The following is a 15,921-nucleotide window of genomic DNA, read 5'->3' on the forward strand; positions in this document are numbered from 1 at the left end:
TAAATGGATTTCTGATCGAAGTTGCCTGGGCGCCGCTGTGGGCTCCAATTGATTTCCAATTTCTGCGGAAACTGTTATCGCTTTTGTTATTTTCGGACCTTGGGAAATCTCTGTTTTTTCTGAACTCTGTGATAGTCATAAGAACGAGCCACACAATAAAAACAAAATGCTAATATAAAAACTAGTATTGCCAGAACAATTACCTCCTTCTTTATAGGATAATTAATTTACACAATAAATATTATAATAAATTGTTATAAATTGTCTTAAAAACCTTTAGAGCTCTTTATGGATTAAAGTATTAGCCATGGCCCCGCTTAATTACTTATTCACTCCACTTTTAATATGGTTTATAAGCGGTTTGCAAATGTGTATTTTATTACTCTGCCATCTGCTGTTTTATTATACAACATTTATGGGATATAGTCCGCCTTAGATTGGTATACATTATTTAATTGAATCATTAATTATTTTAAATTTAGGTGATTTGTATATATGAGAGGCAAAAGAAGATTGATTGGGGTTTCACTACATTAAGACTAGATAATAATATAAATACTTAAGAACGGAATACATAAACAGGTACCGCGCAGTACTCCCCACCATGTGCTCTTAATTAAATCCATGTATGATGATCCTCGTCCTAGACTGACATGAACTGTCCGTGTCCCGGTAGGCAGCTGTCGTCCGACTCATAAGAAGACAGCCAAGAACCCTCGCAGATCCACATCCACATCCAGATCCCTCCATTGGCCACCATTCATTATCTCCGCGTGTCTCTGGGTCGGGGGTATCCATTGAAACCCTTTATTTGTTCGCTGCTTTTAAGCAAATTACAGCCTTGGCTTTACCCTCACCTCACTTCTTCCGAGCAGGTTGTTCATTCATTTTGCATTCGGCTACCTGCAATGCCACTGGCCACCGATGCCATTATGCGGTTCGCATGCAATGGTATGGTCTGGATGGAAAGCGATTGTCCAGCATTTGCATAAGTCATTGCTATTTCTGGACCGGATCTTGGCGTCCAGCTTTCTAAGCTATCAGCAATTCCAGTACTCGAAGTTCTGATCAAAAACAGGTCCTGCAGATGGGCAATTCAGAGAACTAATGATTAATATAGAAGAAAAATTAAAATCGAAGTACCAAATTCTAATAATAAATTAAAGTCAAAAGCAGCGTGTTTCATCTAAGCGATGATTAAGTTTTTCTTTGGCATATTCTGCTCTTCCAAAAATAAAATCTCGCTCTGTCAAATTCAACAAATTAGTGATGCGATCATAACTTTTGCTGTGCAACATCAGCTAGCCATGTGCACAAAGTCCAACCAGGGGGCACTCAGGCCAATTGGAGTCGAGCTTGGGGAGTTGGAGCTGCAGTTCCACACGCAGAAAAAATAGTGACGATGTAAAGCTCTTGTTTTTTGCAAACCTAATATCGTAGAAAAAGAAAGGTGTTCAAAGAAAACAGTAAACTAATAGTGGTCTTTGTGTTTTTTCTGCGTGCTGCGCAAGAGTAAAATCCTGATCCCAGGCCAAAGTCTCCCAGTCCCACAGTTAAACGCTTCACCTGTTCGCGCAAGGCGTGTGCTTGGCTTGTCTTGCCACGGCCATAACTCTACGACCTCCCCCCCTGCACTTCCCTGCACTCCTTGATTTTCGAAGCCCCAGCGAGGGGGGTGGGAGGGGCGTTTGTTTTTAAGGCGGCCAAGAGCCAGGTTGCCAGTCTGGCCAAGACGCGCGTGCTTCCTTGCCTGACTGCCTGGCTGGCTGACTGCCGCTTGAAAACTCGTTTCGATTATGAAAATTCCAAGCATTAATAACTCTGTTGCCCTGTTGCCCGCACTGCGACTTCGACTTCGAATATCCCAAACAACTTGGTCTTGACTTGGCACTTGGACTCCTCGGTGGCGGCAAACTTGCTACAGAATTCTGCGCTATAAATAACAGGCGAATGAATACAATAAGAAAAACATTTTGGCCCAAATGCATACGCTACTGACACTACTACTACTGGTCAACACAGTAGCTGGATGGAGTAAATGAACAGAAATTTGTGTAATTTCTCTCTTTATTTTCTCGCTTTATTTTCCATTTAAAATACACTTACACTGCGACTGTGTGTGCGTTAAAAGTCAGCGGGTTCAAAAGTCTGCTGTTGCCAACAACAAATGGCATGCTAATAATTACAACAACTGCTTGAGCGACTACTACTTAATGGTTACACTAGACAGCAAAGCTGCATTTTTTAAAAATAATTTAAGATATATTAAAACTATTTTCCTAAGCATATATTTCTCTTCTAATGCAATTACTGTCTAAAGCTCTAGATATAAACTTGATTTTATAATTTTAAGCAATAATTTTCAAAGAATTTTCCACTTGCTGGCTGATCAGTGTTGCCATCACCTGTTGCTTAGACGTTCTTCCACATTCGAGTTAAGGTTCATTGCAATTTCTATGCAAATTTATATAATTTTGTACGTGTTAAACGAATACGTACATAGCCGCAGTTGCTGGCGGTTGGGCGTCTGAGTTTGCAGCTTTACAAAAGTCGTTTGGCATATGTGTACAATGTATATTTATATATACATATGTATATAGCCAGATGCTATATCGCCATATATATACCATAGAGTGAGGGGCGTAGAGTTCACTTATAAAGCAGTTGTCCATGCATATTCATGACCATGCTGGGACCAGCCTCCAGATCATTTTCCCCCCGGTTAATTGCTCAGTGAGTTGGCCAGCGAATCGGGAAATGTAGGGGACATATTTTTGTCGGAGTGCCCGTAGCCATCAGCTTGTGTCAGGCCAAGATAATAATTGGTTTAACCACGTTAAGGCTAATTATGCCATTGCGGATTGAGCGATACAATGTGGTGAGGGATGCGGAGAACGAGCTGAAAAAGTGAACTTTATTTTTCAATTACCGGACTGAACGGACGGGGCCGATTAGCGCCGCCAGGTGGCGCTTGTTTGGCCCCAATCCATAAATATATCCACAAGTATTGGATAACGAATGCAAATTGCAACACGGGTTATTAATGCTCGACTCCGTGGAAAATATGTTGTTCCACCAATGTGGAATTTGAAGCTTGAACTAGATGCCTTCTTGTAATTGGATTAGTACATTACCCCGTAAAGTCTATTGGTAATAACTGGTGACTTTGAAGACTTTCTATGTTACTGATCCTACACTAGTTTAGATATTGCCAGTGTGATTGTAACTATTCTGGCGTTTAAGTGCGTTACTTCCCCAGAGTTTCCTGCCAGACTTAAAAGCTCAGTGGCTCTGGGAACAATGCTAATTTGATGCACCCCAACGATGCTGAATCAGCCAACCGATGAACGTTTCCCTTCCAGTTTAAGCCCCTTTTAACTGCCATTCCACACAGAAAAGTATAACTAAACTTTTGGGGTTTTTAGTCTTATAATGTAACAATTTTATTATATACTGAATCTGAAATATATAACATTTTAAATTAACTAGACTATAGTAATACTAATGTAAATATAAAAAATGCACCTCCATTTTTCTCCCTGTGCATTGCTAAAGAGCAGGCGTGTCGCAGAGCCATGGCATAGGGATACACAGTAGCTCAGGTGGAGTTGGTGGAATGGGGGCAGCGTTCAATTACCTGTGGCCAAGAGGCGCTGAGTTAGTTGCGCTAGCTCTGGAAGAACAGGGAACTTGAAACTGGGAGACCTTTCCTTGCCGCATTGTTTCGGCGGCACGAGTCACCAGGCCGGAGCTCTCCTCCTCCTTTCGGGCAATCAGTGCAATCAAGTTGGGGGCCAGCAGGAAATCGTTTTCAGTGCCCTTGATTATGAGCCATGAGCTTGCACTTTGAGTTCCACTTCCCTCGGCTGCTGACCAGATCAATTTAGATAACTGCTGGGAATTCAATTGTGTTTTTTAAACAAAATGGGAGCCAGCTCAAATGAAATGCCAAGTTAAGAGTTCTTTAATAACATACACTGTTGAAATGTGTTTAAGATGTGCTAAGAAGCTAATCAAATTTTGCAAATAAGTCGATCATTTTCCATGCGGTAACTAAATATGAACAAGTTTACTTTACTAGACCAACGGGTAATTGGATATGCACAAACAGCATAGTAAGACTCAGTTTCTAGACTGGGAAATATCTTTGCCAAGCTGTGCTATTTCTTACACCGCAGTTACAAATTATTTAAGCCCAGAGATTCCGTCGTGTCTCTGCCTAAAGTATATAAATGAGCTGGCTGAGAAGATCATTAATGCACAGTTAAAAGCCCGGGGCTCCAGAGGAGCTCGGGTTTCAAAAGATCGCATAGTGAGCAAAGTGGCAGAGTGGCAAAGTGGCAAAAGGTAAGGTTTGTGTGCCTCGTCTGTATTGGCTGCATATCTTTTACGAGTTTTGTGCCTGGTTAGTTAGTTAGGGTTTTGAACCTGTTCTTTCTTTTGGCCGTAGTTGTCGTAGCCACGACATCCTCTCCAGATGTGCCCCCATCGGTATTATTAACGATCATTATGAAGTTTTAACTTAAGTGGTCAATTAACATTTGCATGACTGAAATCGGAATTGGAAATTAGTGTATGACTAATTAATGCACACAAATGTGGAAAAGTCCGGAATCGAAAGAGCTCCAATTACCAATCGTTGGGTATGCAACATGGTAAGTTCATTAGGGGACACATCCAACTCTAACCTGAATGAGTGTGAAATAATAATGTAATAATGTTCAATCTGAGGCGGCTATCGAATGCATTTTCGGCACTTCCCCTCGACTGTGACACAATCAAATTAATGAGTGGCATGGCATGACTTCGCATAAGCCTTTTGTGATACTTCTTCCAAAACCCCTTTGAGTCTTCGATTTTATTAATACAGCTTGATTGCTTTGTTAGCTGTTAATTGATTTACGCCCCGCCCCTCCCCAACACTACATACAACTCCTTTATCGCTGCAGTTCATTGCCGCATTTCTTTTTCCCATTGGTCTCGCCTTTATTATCATGTCAAGGCGTATTATGTTATTATTATATTACAGCCAGTTATTTATAAATCATGCTCAATATTTTGATTTCAGCTCACTTCCAGTGGTCAGACGCAATCTCCATAGTAACTGTGGAAAATACGACTGAAAGTCGAACATAGAAAACGATAGTGTGCTTATTCGTAGATCGTACAGTCACTATTTAAGGTTACACTTAGTAGTAGTTTTATTCGTGCCACCGATGATGACGAATAATTTGTACAACGAATTTCGTTAGAATTGACCTAAGTTTTAGCGAATAACGTAATCCCTTGTTAGGAAATATATATACTGCCGGCTGTCCACTTGGAGTATCTCCTGCCCCTGGACGATTAGATACTCTCCTCACGCACTTGATTAGATACACTCGCCTTGGGGTTTGATTAGATATAGTAGCTCTCCATGCACTATATAAAGTACTCAAGCACGATGACGCCGAGGACTTTTCTTTCTTCCGAGTTTCTAAGTAACGTGAAGTACGAATAGAAACCTTACACAACGGCCCTTTTCCCACCGGTCTTTTGGGGAATTTTATGGGCTTAGGCTGATTAGATTTTCACTGAACTGGCTAGAGACGGTACGACGTTAAACTTAAAAACCCCATCGAATACCAGTCGAGTTTTATTGGTCAGCGTTGATTAGTTTTCCAATCAGTTACAAATAATTAGTAACGAAATCTCTGTGGGCCCAGCCCAGTTGACAGCAGACAGTTCAGTTGAAGGTATCTTATTCTACAAAACGCACACCTGGCCAACAACACCAATCAGATGTCGAAGGTGAGATATGCGCGCTCATATGGAATTAATTTCAACATTTCAGCCGCTGGCCACTGACAGAATCGATTGTCTAGCTTGGCCCCCTCAAATCGCTTGGCTATGTGAGCGTTTCAATTGAACTTTATTGTTTTTTCTTTCGCTCGAGTTGGGGGTGTGCTGGGTGGATGGTGTGAACGCGACATTATCATCGCCAAGAGCCATGTGGATATCAAGTGCTCTGGCCGCTATTGTGATTACCACTCGCGCCATCGGCGCTTGTGGAGTGTTTCCCTATCAGAACTGGACCCTCTATTGGCCGATTTAAATTGTAGATTGGCTAACACACACACACAGACACAGACAGCCTCGCGTTTGGCCGCAATTAGTTGTTGGTTGTGAAATTGTCACACGATTGGTGACTGTGCAGTTTAGTTTAGAGTTTATTTGACCAAAAGAATGTTCCATGGAATTATTGAAATACATAGGGAAATGCTTTGTGACATATTTACACCTATTGGGATTTTAAAAACCGCCAATTCACTGCTTAATCCGGAATATATTACAGGGCATTAAATGCAGCGGATCAACTAGTTATGCATTATTCAAGGGGCTTTGGCTTTGACTGGGCGTTGTTTCGTATCCCGTGGATTTAATTGATTTATGCAGTCTTTTATTGAAAGAGTCGGAATGGTTTTACGTTTACGACCCAACCAAGAGCAGGAAAAAAAGCCAGAGGAGTAAGGGTATTGGGAGCCCCAGTCGAAGGTGTATACATTTAATTAGAGTCACTGCTAAGTTCATTAACAGGTGTTATATTCGTTCTGGTTACGTTGGTCGTTCCGCCTTACGGGGATCGTTTCGACCAGGCTAGACCGAGACCGAGACTAACGCATTTTTTCTGTTTTCCTGATTAGATTAACCCCCACCGCCACCCCATCGGCCTAGAAACGAGCAACTAAAACTATACCCACTGGGACAAGAAACTGTAAAATTTAAAAGCCCTGTAAACGCTTTTACGATCCCTATTCCTTCAGTACATACATAAATATGTACAGTACATACTCGACTGTTGGAACTGGCGTCATATATCTATCCGTTGTCGGTGGGTCGCTATATAAACAGAGTCTCTCTTGAATGTGGGCTCAGCCATATATTCGTATAAATACCATATAGGTGGTATGCCAGTAACTCTGGACGGACACTCTTGACAATTAAGTCGGTTGTTTGCCAGGTGGCACTCGCTGGAATTTGTATTTGTTTTGCATGTTATTACAGACTCGACTCGACTCAACGGATTGATGTTGTCACGGAAAGCGGGAGATACAGATACTCGTAAAGATAGATTCGAAAACCATACGCACAATCTCTGGTCGGGATCAGCTTCCCAGTCTGCTTATCTGGTCTCGGAAGAGGGCAAAGTCTTATCAATAACTTTAAATGCAGGCAACTGAGTGGATGACGAAAGGAAATTTCTACTCAAATGGAATAAAAGATTTTGGGCAGATAAGAAAGTCTATCTGATCAGGTGTCAGTTTGGAATTAATCTAGCGAAACATATTTAACCTTATTGAAATAGTTGCGATTGGAAAGATTTCAAATATTAGAAAACAAATCTTATGCAACCTGTTTGGTAAACGTGCGTTAATTAAGACGCTCATATTAATCTGGACAATAATTGCCTTGCTTGCTTAATTATATGCTCAACTTCCTAGTCGAAACCTGCCTCTTTACTAAAATCTCTTAGGTAATGTCCAACAGGTGCGATAATTTCCTTGAATAAAACTTGAAGTTCCGCCCAATTATTGCAACCGCAAGCACATGTCCTCCTCGTATAAATCATATTAACTGAGCTGCGTTTTCACCGATCACGTTTCGGCGATTTATAAGCATTTAATTGTTTGATTACGGACAGCTTTTGCCGTGGTCTCATATTTCACATTTCTCTAATTTCAAATTATGAGCATTTGCGCAGAGGGGCGGGGCAAAGACGAGTAACGAAAGCAAGCGAACCGAAATGAAACTCAAGCAACCTGCTGCTGCCTTGGCTAGTTGACTATAATCGTAAATTTGTGGCTATAGAGTTGTTGGCTGGTATAGGGGTAGGGTAGGGGGTTCATCATAAAAGAAGACGATTTTTGTCACTAAACGCTGCTGCCGCGTTAAAATTAAGAAACCAGCGAGCAGCCAGCAGCCTCCGAAGCGAGCGGAACCATAAAATACATTTTTTATACGATCTCGCAGTCTTTCTCTATAGAGTGTGTGGTATACAGTATGCAGTATATGGTATAGGGTATTTAGTGGGTTACCTGCAGACTCCGCCGGGGTCCGGGAATGGTAAAATAATGGGAATTCGGAACGATCTCGCCTCGGCTTTTATTTTTCTTGTTTTTTTTTTTTTTTACTTTTTTACTTATTCAACTGATGTCATCCCAAAACGCGTCGTTGTGCCGCTGCAAAAAATAAGAATTTATGACCAATTTTCTGCCGCTTGTCTCCGCATTATCCACTCTTTTTATTCTCTGTTCCAGCTCCTTGGCGCGACGCACAATTGAAAAACTTGTTTTTCCTTGGACTTTTATGATTTGTTTGATTTTTTGGGCATTTTCATTTTTTTTTTTGCTGGTGCTACTGAAGGTTAAGGACACGGACGACATCTTTACCTGACAGTATTAGAGTTATAAAAAGGATCTAATGCTGCCCGGTAAGATGTGAACAGATGTCCTTGCTAATTAGCAAGATTCCGGTCGGTATTCCATTGGGTTTATTCTGCTTAACTGGTTATTCCAACATTATTTGTACATTATAATCTCCTTTATTCCAGAGGAAGCTCAAAGTTCTCAGGCGACAGAACCTTGGCGAACATTGGCCCCCTTGGCGATAAGGAATTCTTTGCGAGTTTATTTGAGTGTTTCTTTCTTTTCATTTTGTTTGTCGTTTTGCTTTCCGCTTTGTAAATTTAATCCCATAACGAGTATTGATTTTTTTTCTCGGTGTGCTGTGCTCAAGTGGGTTGAAAGTAAAAACAAAAACAAAGCCAGGCTCCATTAGTTTATTGAAATATGCGTGTGAGCGCGTAAGTGTGGTGTGTGTGTGTGTGTGTGTGCGTTACCCAACAAACTTTAACTTTGAACCGGGGCGCGTGATTTTCCGAGGGCGGTTGTAACGCCCACTTTGACGCAGGAAAAATCGTAGAAAAAGTTGAACATGTTATTTATAATTAAATTGAAGCTGGCGCCATCCGATAAATGCAATTATTGTTGTTACGCGAGATGCACACAACCAAACACACACACACACTTTGGCACACTGTTTATCGTGTGGCTGTTATTATTCTTGGTTTTTTTCTCCTATTTTATTTGACTATATTTTTTTTTTCGGCCACCGGAAACATGCACAATAACGCCCGCACACACATGCAACGGAAAGAGCGGCGCAGCGGAGAGCGAGCAAACCGTCACGATCGAGCACCAAAAAAGAATTGAAAGCTGCGGCGCCGACGAGCTCCGCCGACGGCTGCGCTGCCCGCGGCTAGAGGTGGCAGCGCCGCACGATGTTTGCTGCGTGACACGAACACGCTGCGAAGACCACGTGTGTTTGGGGGTAAGGCGTTTCTATGCTAGAAGTTCGTATGACAATATTGGTCTGAGAAATCGTTTTAGTTTGAAAAGCTTTTGTTTCCACTTATGCAATTACTTATGTTATTTAATCTGTGACTGTTGCATGGTGAAACAATTCAAGCGAATAGCATTTCAAACTAAACGTGTTTGCGGCACGCGACCATCTCTAACCGCGATCTTCTTCAAGCGTTGGCGTCGGCAGCGCTGCTTCAAACATGTTGTAACGCAGGAACGTTTGCGTTGTGCCGCTGTTGCCGTTACGTTAATGGATGATTTGATTTTTAACTGTGACGCATTCCTTTGTCGTGTATATTGTAACGGTTTCACGGCTTCCTTTTTGGCGCTCTGCCGCTTCTCTGTCGCCACTATTGCTTTTATCAATTAGTTCACCCGCCCCCACCACTAGTCGCGCCCCTTGCCATCTTTGCTTTCCCGCCCGATTTGACTTTTACGGGCTTTCATTGATTAATCAAAGTGAAATTGAGCTGCGAAAAAGGGGGCTTGAGCATTTCAAAAGCAATGAACGCCTTTTTGTGGCATCATGAGAAAAATAATATAATTTGATAAAGTTTGGAAATGTGGTTACGTTAGCAACTTAATAATAAACTGCTGGGCAAAGGTGAAATTTACCACATTTCCTTTGGAATAAAGACTAGAAAAACACTCTATACAGAAAAGGAATTTCCTACATAGAATTTAAGCTAACATAAGCTTGGCTTAGAAACTTCTTATATATTTCGAAAGTATGTTAAAGGTCTTAGCTGATTCTTTGGTTCAGTCTAGGTGACACCTGTTACCTTGGCGACTCGACTTGGTGCTTCCGTGGGCCCTTTGTGATTATTAAATCATGACATGAAGTTTAGCTTCCGTCGACGGTTACAGAAATCTTTGTTCTTTTTTTGGCTGCGACTTTCATTAGCACATTGCTTTTGGCATTGCCGTATTTCAATGATAATCAATTGTGGAAAATTTGCTTAATTGCCTATAATTTTTGGGCATACAACGTAACCGTGAATCAGCGATCGAGACACGTGTAAAATTTTGCCAGCCGGGCTTTAAGTCGCGCGCTTGTTTCGCGCCTCTTTTTTCTTTCAGTGAATCGGAATCAAATTCGCGTTCATCGGTGCTGGGAGTTGGTGGTGGTGCTGGAAATGTGTGAAACACGCGTAAAGCCCGGTAGGTGTTAAAAATATCGTTTGGCTCCCGATTGGCACACACACACCCGTTACGAATTAGAATTCATTAGAAGTTATTTGAAATTTCTCTTAACACTTGACCGAGTTTCGTACGTTGCACTTGTCCGCTCCTCTTGACTTTTGATTTCCTCAAGGGTTCTGGTTTTTTTTTCTTATGTTTATTTGCTGGTTGCTATTTTCTTGTTTTTTTTTATTTCTATTTTCCTGGAACTTTACGTCTACTGGCGCACGAGGCCCACGATCAACTGTATTCATAATAACGCTTAGATTTGGGAACACTATATCTTCGTTCTCTGCTCGGCACGTTACGTCGAAGCGGCAGCAGCGCGACGTCGAACGTGTTGCATCCCGCACAGCTGTTCCGCCGTCTGTCCCTCCTGCTCGCTCTCACATGCCGGGAATCTTGTTATTTGTTGTCGCATTTCTATTAGCCAACGCCGGTCGGTAGCGGCATCTTACTCTCGCTTGCGGCTCGCCGCCCTGTTGCGTCTAATCCTATTGGCGTCTCGCTCGCACCGAACATGTTGCAACCGCATGGTTTTCGGAACTTTGTCACGTTGGCCTTTTACCTGATTAACTGGTTACGTTACTCCTGAATAAGTCGTAGCCATTGAATTCTGTTCATTATTATTATTTTTTATTTTTTTTTTAAATTTTGGCTCGTCCTCAGTTTGTGTTATTTTCTTTTTTGACTCATATTGTAATTTCTTTTTCGTTTCCCCTCCCTTCTGGGAGGCTGTCCTCAAAATGGACATGCTCACTCAATTAATAAGAGCAGCGCAGCGGCAGAGCAGCTGATACCCTACTCTAAAAAAGTACATTTACTAAGTTTAGTCATAATTCTTAAAAATAGGATGTAAATTTAATAATTATACATTTAAAAGTTCATATACATTTTCTTTCTAACTTTATTATTATTTTTTATTGTAATTACTGGTTTTAGATGTAATAAAATCTATGGTGATAAAGTCCATCTATCTATAGATAAAAAGTAAATAAAATACAACAAAATCTGTACTCCAAAGAGGTTTTTTTTGTTAAGACAGAAATGTTTGATTGTAGTTGCGCAACTTTTCAATGAGATTCACCATTTCGCAGCAAGGATCAAAATCGGCGCAGGATTTGGGTTTGTATATAGTAATTATGTGCGTACTGCTGGCCGTAGGGGTCTTTCGGTGTCAACTGCAGCCGCACTCACAAATTATCTGGGCGAAAAAGCTTTTGGGATTTCGGTGCCTCATTTCATTTCATTTTTTGTTCGGGGTTTATTCTTGTCTTTCCCGTTTAATGTACATCATGCCGAATCTGTTTCACTCCAGGGTGGAGTGCTCTGCGGAAGACAACAGGCCCTACCTGCTCAAGCTCTCGTTTCCACGTCCACGTCCAAGTCCAATCCCAATCCAATGCCCATTCTCAAACCCGAAACTGGCGCGGAGATCTGGTTTTCAATTTTTCTCGTATGCGCTGTCGTCTTCGCTTTATGGTTTTTGAATTTTTTCACTCCGGGTTGAAGGACCCGATCGAAACCCTTTTCCTGTTTTTTCGGCCCGATTTGTTCGCCAGCGGCGGCTAATTAAAAAACCGAAAAAAAAATCCAACAGGAGGAACAACAATCACACGAAAACCAGAAATATGCCGGCAAAGATACGAGTATCACTCCCGATCTGACGTGCTTATATGTGGGTCACTTTTGCGAGGAGACAAATGAAGTGCACATTGCCGTGTCATTTATTTATGATCGGAATCGAGCTTTAAATTAATAACTAGGGAGGTTCCTCAAACATATCGCGGTTTTGAGTTTGAGTTTAAATGCTGTCCTCGCCAAACTTGGAGATCGGTGTGCCACCGCCAAACCTTATATTGACATCTCCCCCGGGAAACTCGGATTCATCGGGAATGGTAGTGCTCCTCTTGGAGCCCCATTTTCCCCTGGTGCGTGGTTTTTCACTTTCTGTAGTAGTTTCCGCGGGTTTTTGATTCTTTAGATTGCTTCTTGCAGCGGGTGGTGCGTCTGCTGGAGGAGCTCCGTCGCCAGGAGGAGCACCTTCTGCTCCTGCTGCACCGCCGCCATCACAGTTCGCCCAAGCGGCACATGTCCAACAGCATTGTGGAAAGTCCACGTCCGTCAGAACAGCGGTATCCACACACTCCGCAAATGTGGCTGGTATCTGACAGCTAAACGGATTTCAAAGTTGGATCGGATATATAAATATACATATATACAGTATGATATAGCAATATGCATGGTACAAAAGGAGTAATTTAACAGGATATAATAAAGTACCTTTGGAAAATAGTATGTTAGAAAATAACTTACAAGTGGACAAAAGCATCTCCTTCCGTATTTTGACACGTAATAGCTCCACAACTCTTTTCATCCTGCTCCACATCACCCACAGCCATCTCTGTACCCTTGGGGGACTTGCAGCCGTTTTCTGAAATTTACTTTAGCCTTCGTCGATTTCAAAATATCATTTCTGGTACATACGTCCTTTTTCCAGTTTCATATAGTGCACGAGAGCACCTACACTGGTGGAAGTGATCAAGAACGCTATCGCCACCAGAAGGCACTTCATCGCAATCGGAGTAACGGGCTAACTTTGGGAACTATTCCCAGCGAAAGAAGCTTTTATAGCCCTAATAAGGTGTTACCCGATCTCATGGCAGTCACACCTGCTGATCTTATTGGGAGTATCCGGAAATCGGTGTTTATAGTTTTCATAAAACTATGTTTATGTCTCAAAGTAAAGGAAATCGCATTGTATATTCCACACTTAATATGAACTACCAAACTATAAGAGTATAGCTTGAATATTTCTAATACGAAAGTTTAATTATAGCATGCCTGCATTGTCTTTAGTTGGATCAATTGTATACTTAAGCTGCCCTAAGCTATGTATATTTATTTAAAAAATATAATATTGTGGCAGTGGGGGTCCAGCCCTCTGTTTGGCCTCCACGGCGGCACAGGCTGCCTTGTAGGCGGCCTGCTTGGTCTTCTCATAGTCGTCGTGGGCACTCACCAGTTGCTTTTGGAGCAAGGCCAACCGGTTGCGAGCGGCTTCCAGGAGCTGTGTCTTGGCGGCCATTTCCTGCTGCGATCCCATGGCCACCGTCTGGATATTGGCCAGTGACTCTCTGGAGGTCCTTTGCAGCTCGTTGATCGTTTCGAATTGTTGCATGGCCACTTTAACGGCGTCCACGGCGGCATTCATATTGGCCTCTGTGTGGTGAATGGAGTTGGTCTCCTCCTCGACCACGGCACTGGCTTCCTGGACCTCCTGCTCCAGCTGATCGACCATCATCTGTTTGCCCATCAGAGCTGCCTCGGCGGCCTTGGCCGACTGAAAGGCCTTATCCGCGAGCTCCATCTTGATGTGTTGGGCTGCCGCCTGGCCAGCGGCCGATTGTGCTTCACTGGCCGCCTTGGCATCCTGGGCAGCTTTCATGGCAATCATCGAGGACTTTTGCTTGGGATCTCCGGGGGTTATGACTGCCTTAACATTGCACTTTGTCTGCATATCGCAATCCTTGTTGGAGGGCGCCTTGGTAGGACCTGCTCCTGATCCTCCACCATTCTCGTACAAAGCAACCGAGCTACCAGAAATCTTAAGAGCAACATCGCCGGTTCCTGGTTCCTTGATTGCAGCAAACTCGCTCAAGAGCTCACGGGGATTGATCATTCGCTTGTGCAGGGATCTGTGTCGCTGTGGTTGGAAGACCAAAAACCAGTTGAAGATGTTAGAGATCTAGTGAATCACTTGCCCTAACCAATATGTGACCGGTGGTGCAGTGGAAGAGCAGGCGAAGGAACATCAGATACATGGCCAATACTCCTCGTATTCGCATGAAGATAGTTGAATTGTATTCGCTATGGATTTCATTCGATTTGATGTTGAATTTCAGTTCAAAGCTTACTAACCCTAAAAGTTTATAGCAACAAAGAATAGTAGGCAATAATTTGGACTAAAGGTAGGATGTTTTAATATCACATCAAGCTGATATTGAATTATAGAAAAGGGATGTCGCTGATATGGAGGTAGAAGTGATGGAGATCAAGGTACAAAACGAAGAAAAGTCATATTAAAAATAACTATTTTCAAATATAACGGCAATAGACATAAAAAGCAATAATGAAATAATTATATAATTAAGGAAATGGTAACTGTACTAGTACAAACAAATTAACTTCTGACTTATGCGGATTAAGAAAATCCTTGTGAAATCTTGTTCTCAAAATTCGTACATCTCCCCGAATCATCCGTACTCCCGTTTTCGCATTTACGCCACTTAAGATCTCCGTCCATCTTTCGCATCTTGAAGATACTGGCTGCATTCTAAAGTGTCTGCGAGTGATGAGCACGCGGCATTTACGGACCCGGACCCATAACAAAGAGAGCAGCGAATAGAATAGAATATAGAATGCGAAAATCGGAGAGGCACGAGGTGGAAACAAACCATATAGACACGAATTGCTACAAAAATGCCAGCTATGCTAGAAGTAAATGCTAAAACTGAAAGCGCACCGCAAACTGACGGCTAGACAGAGGTGGACACAAACGAATCCGGACGGACTGACAATTTGACGGACGAACGGACGGACATGGGAGACACACTCGCGGACAAACGGACAAATGGTCGGACGAAGGTGAAAATAGATTTGGGAGCGCCATTTAAGAGGGAAACGAACGTCTTCGACGCCGCCGATTCTCGGTTCACATTGTCTACTCGGCAAAATGTCAGAGACTTAAAAATAAAAGTTAAACGGAACGCCAAAAAAATGTATACATTATCAAAGTTCAGTAGAACGCCAAACGAAAGTTTAGTTGAAGAAATCTTGTTTAGAATTTTATTCATATGAATTCCGTGTTACGAATAAATGTTTCAAAAATCCCGGTTACCAAAAGAAATTAATTAAAAAGATGTAACAGTGGCAGATACAAATTTTGTAATCTTTTTCTAATGCAAATTATTTGATACCATATGCATACATATTATTTTACAAAATGATTGAAAAACACCAGAAAGACTGCCCTATTTTGGGTTAGATGAAATGATCAGCAATCAATATAATCGGAATATAAATGAAATGTGTTTCTAGTAGGTGAATTAGTTGCATTTTGTAGCCCAAAGTTCAGCGGGGTTCAAGAATAGACTACATCTTATTCCACGATGGGATTCATGTGCTCATAACATGCCAGTTTTGGGGAAATGGCAGGGGTAGAGGATCGGAGGGCATTGGCGAGATTAGAGGCTCCACTCTGTGGAAATGACTGGAAATGCTGATAGCGGTCGTCGGACGATTCGATTGCATAAGTGAACCAGTGCCTGTCCAACTG

General features: G+C 42.1%; 2 protein-coding genes across 4 annotated transcripts; both read right to left on the reverse strand.

Annotated features, from left to right (window-relative positions):
* Positions 1-3,410: 3,410 nt before the first annotated feature.
* On the reverse strand, positions 3,411-13,195 carry LOC6531353. 2 transcript variants are annotated; one of them, XR_006245133.1, is made up of 4 exons: positions 13,071-13,195; positions 12,900-13,017; positions 3,977-12,757; positions 3,411-3,891 (listed from the first exon to the last, which is right to left on the reverse strand). XR_006245133.1 is itself a non-coding variant. In XM_015195777.3 (3 exons), exons 1-3 carry the CDS (start codon positions 13,156-13,158, stop codon positions 12,388-12,390), a joined length of 576 nt encoding a protein of 191 aa, XP_015051263.1. In that variant the 5' UTR covers positions 13,159-13,195; the 3' UTR covers positions 3,411-12,387. The 2 variants fall into 2 exon arrangements, 1 of the variants encoding a protein (XP_015051263.1); XM_015195777.3 differs by having other exon boundaries at positions 3,411-12,757.
* Positions 13,196-13,389: 194 nt separating this feature from the next.
* Positions 13,390-14,541, reverse strand: LOC26534750. Of its 2 annotated transcripts, none has more exons than XM_015195778.3 (2): positions 14,348-14,541; positions 13,390-14,289 (listed from the first exon to the last, which is right to left on the reverse strand). In XM_015195778.3, the coding sequence occupies exons 1-2, from the start codon at positions 14,429-14,431 to the stop codon at positions 13,489-13,491; spliced, it is 885 nt and encodes a 294-aa protein (XP_015051264.1). In that variant the 5' UTR covers positions 14,432-14,541; the 3' UTR covers positions 13,390-13,488. The 2 variants fall into 2 exon arrangements, with proteins under 2 accessions (XP_015051264.1, XP_015051265.1); XM_015195779.3 differs by having other exon boundaries at positions 14,354-14,539.
* Positions 14,542-15,921: the final 1,380 nt, after the last annotated feature.

Source organism: Drosophila yakuba, chromosome 2R (assembly GCF_016746365.2).
Source record: "Drosophila yakuba strain Tai18E2 chromosome 2R, Prin_Dyak_Tai18E2_2.1, whole genome shotgun sequence".
Taxonomy (NCBI): domain Eukaryota; kingdom Metazoa; phylum Arthropoda; class Insecta; order Diptera; family Drosophilidae; genus Drosophila; species Drosophila yakuba.

Coding starts and splice junctions, on each gene's coding strand:
- LOC6531353 (XM_015195777.3), bottom strand. CDS start 13,158: ATGAAGTGCCTTCTGGTGGCGATAGCGTTCTTGATCACTTCCACCAGT. Junction 13,018..13,070: donor TATGAAACTGGAAAAAGGAC/GTATGTACCAGA, acceptor AGTAAATTTCAG/AAAACGGCTGCAAGTCCCCC. Junction 12,758..12,899: donor GGAGATGCTTTTGTCCACTT/GTAAGTTATTTT, acceptor AAATCCGTTTAG/CTGTCAGATACCAGCCACAT.
- LOC26534750 (XM_015195778.3), bottom strand. CDS start 14,431: ATGCGAATACGAGGAGTATTGGCCATGTATCTGATGTTCCTTCGCCTG. Junction 14,290..14,347: donor CCGGTCACATATTGGTTAGG/GCAAGTGATTCA, acceptor TTCCAACCACAG/CGACACAGATCCCTGCACAA.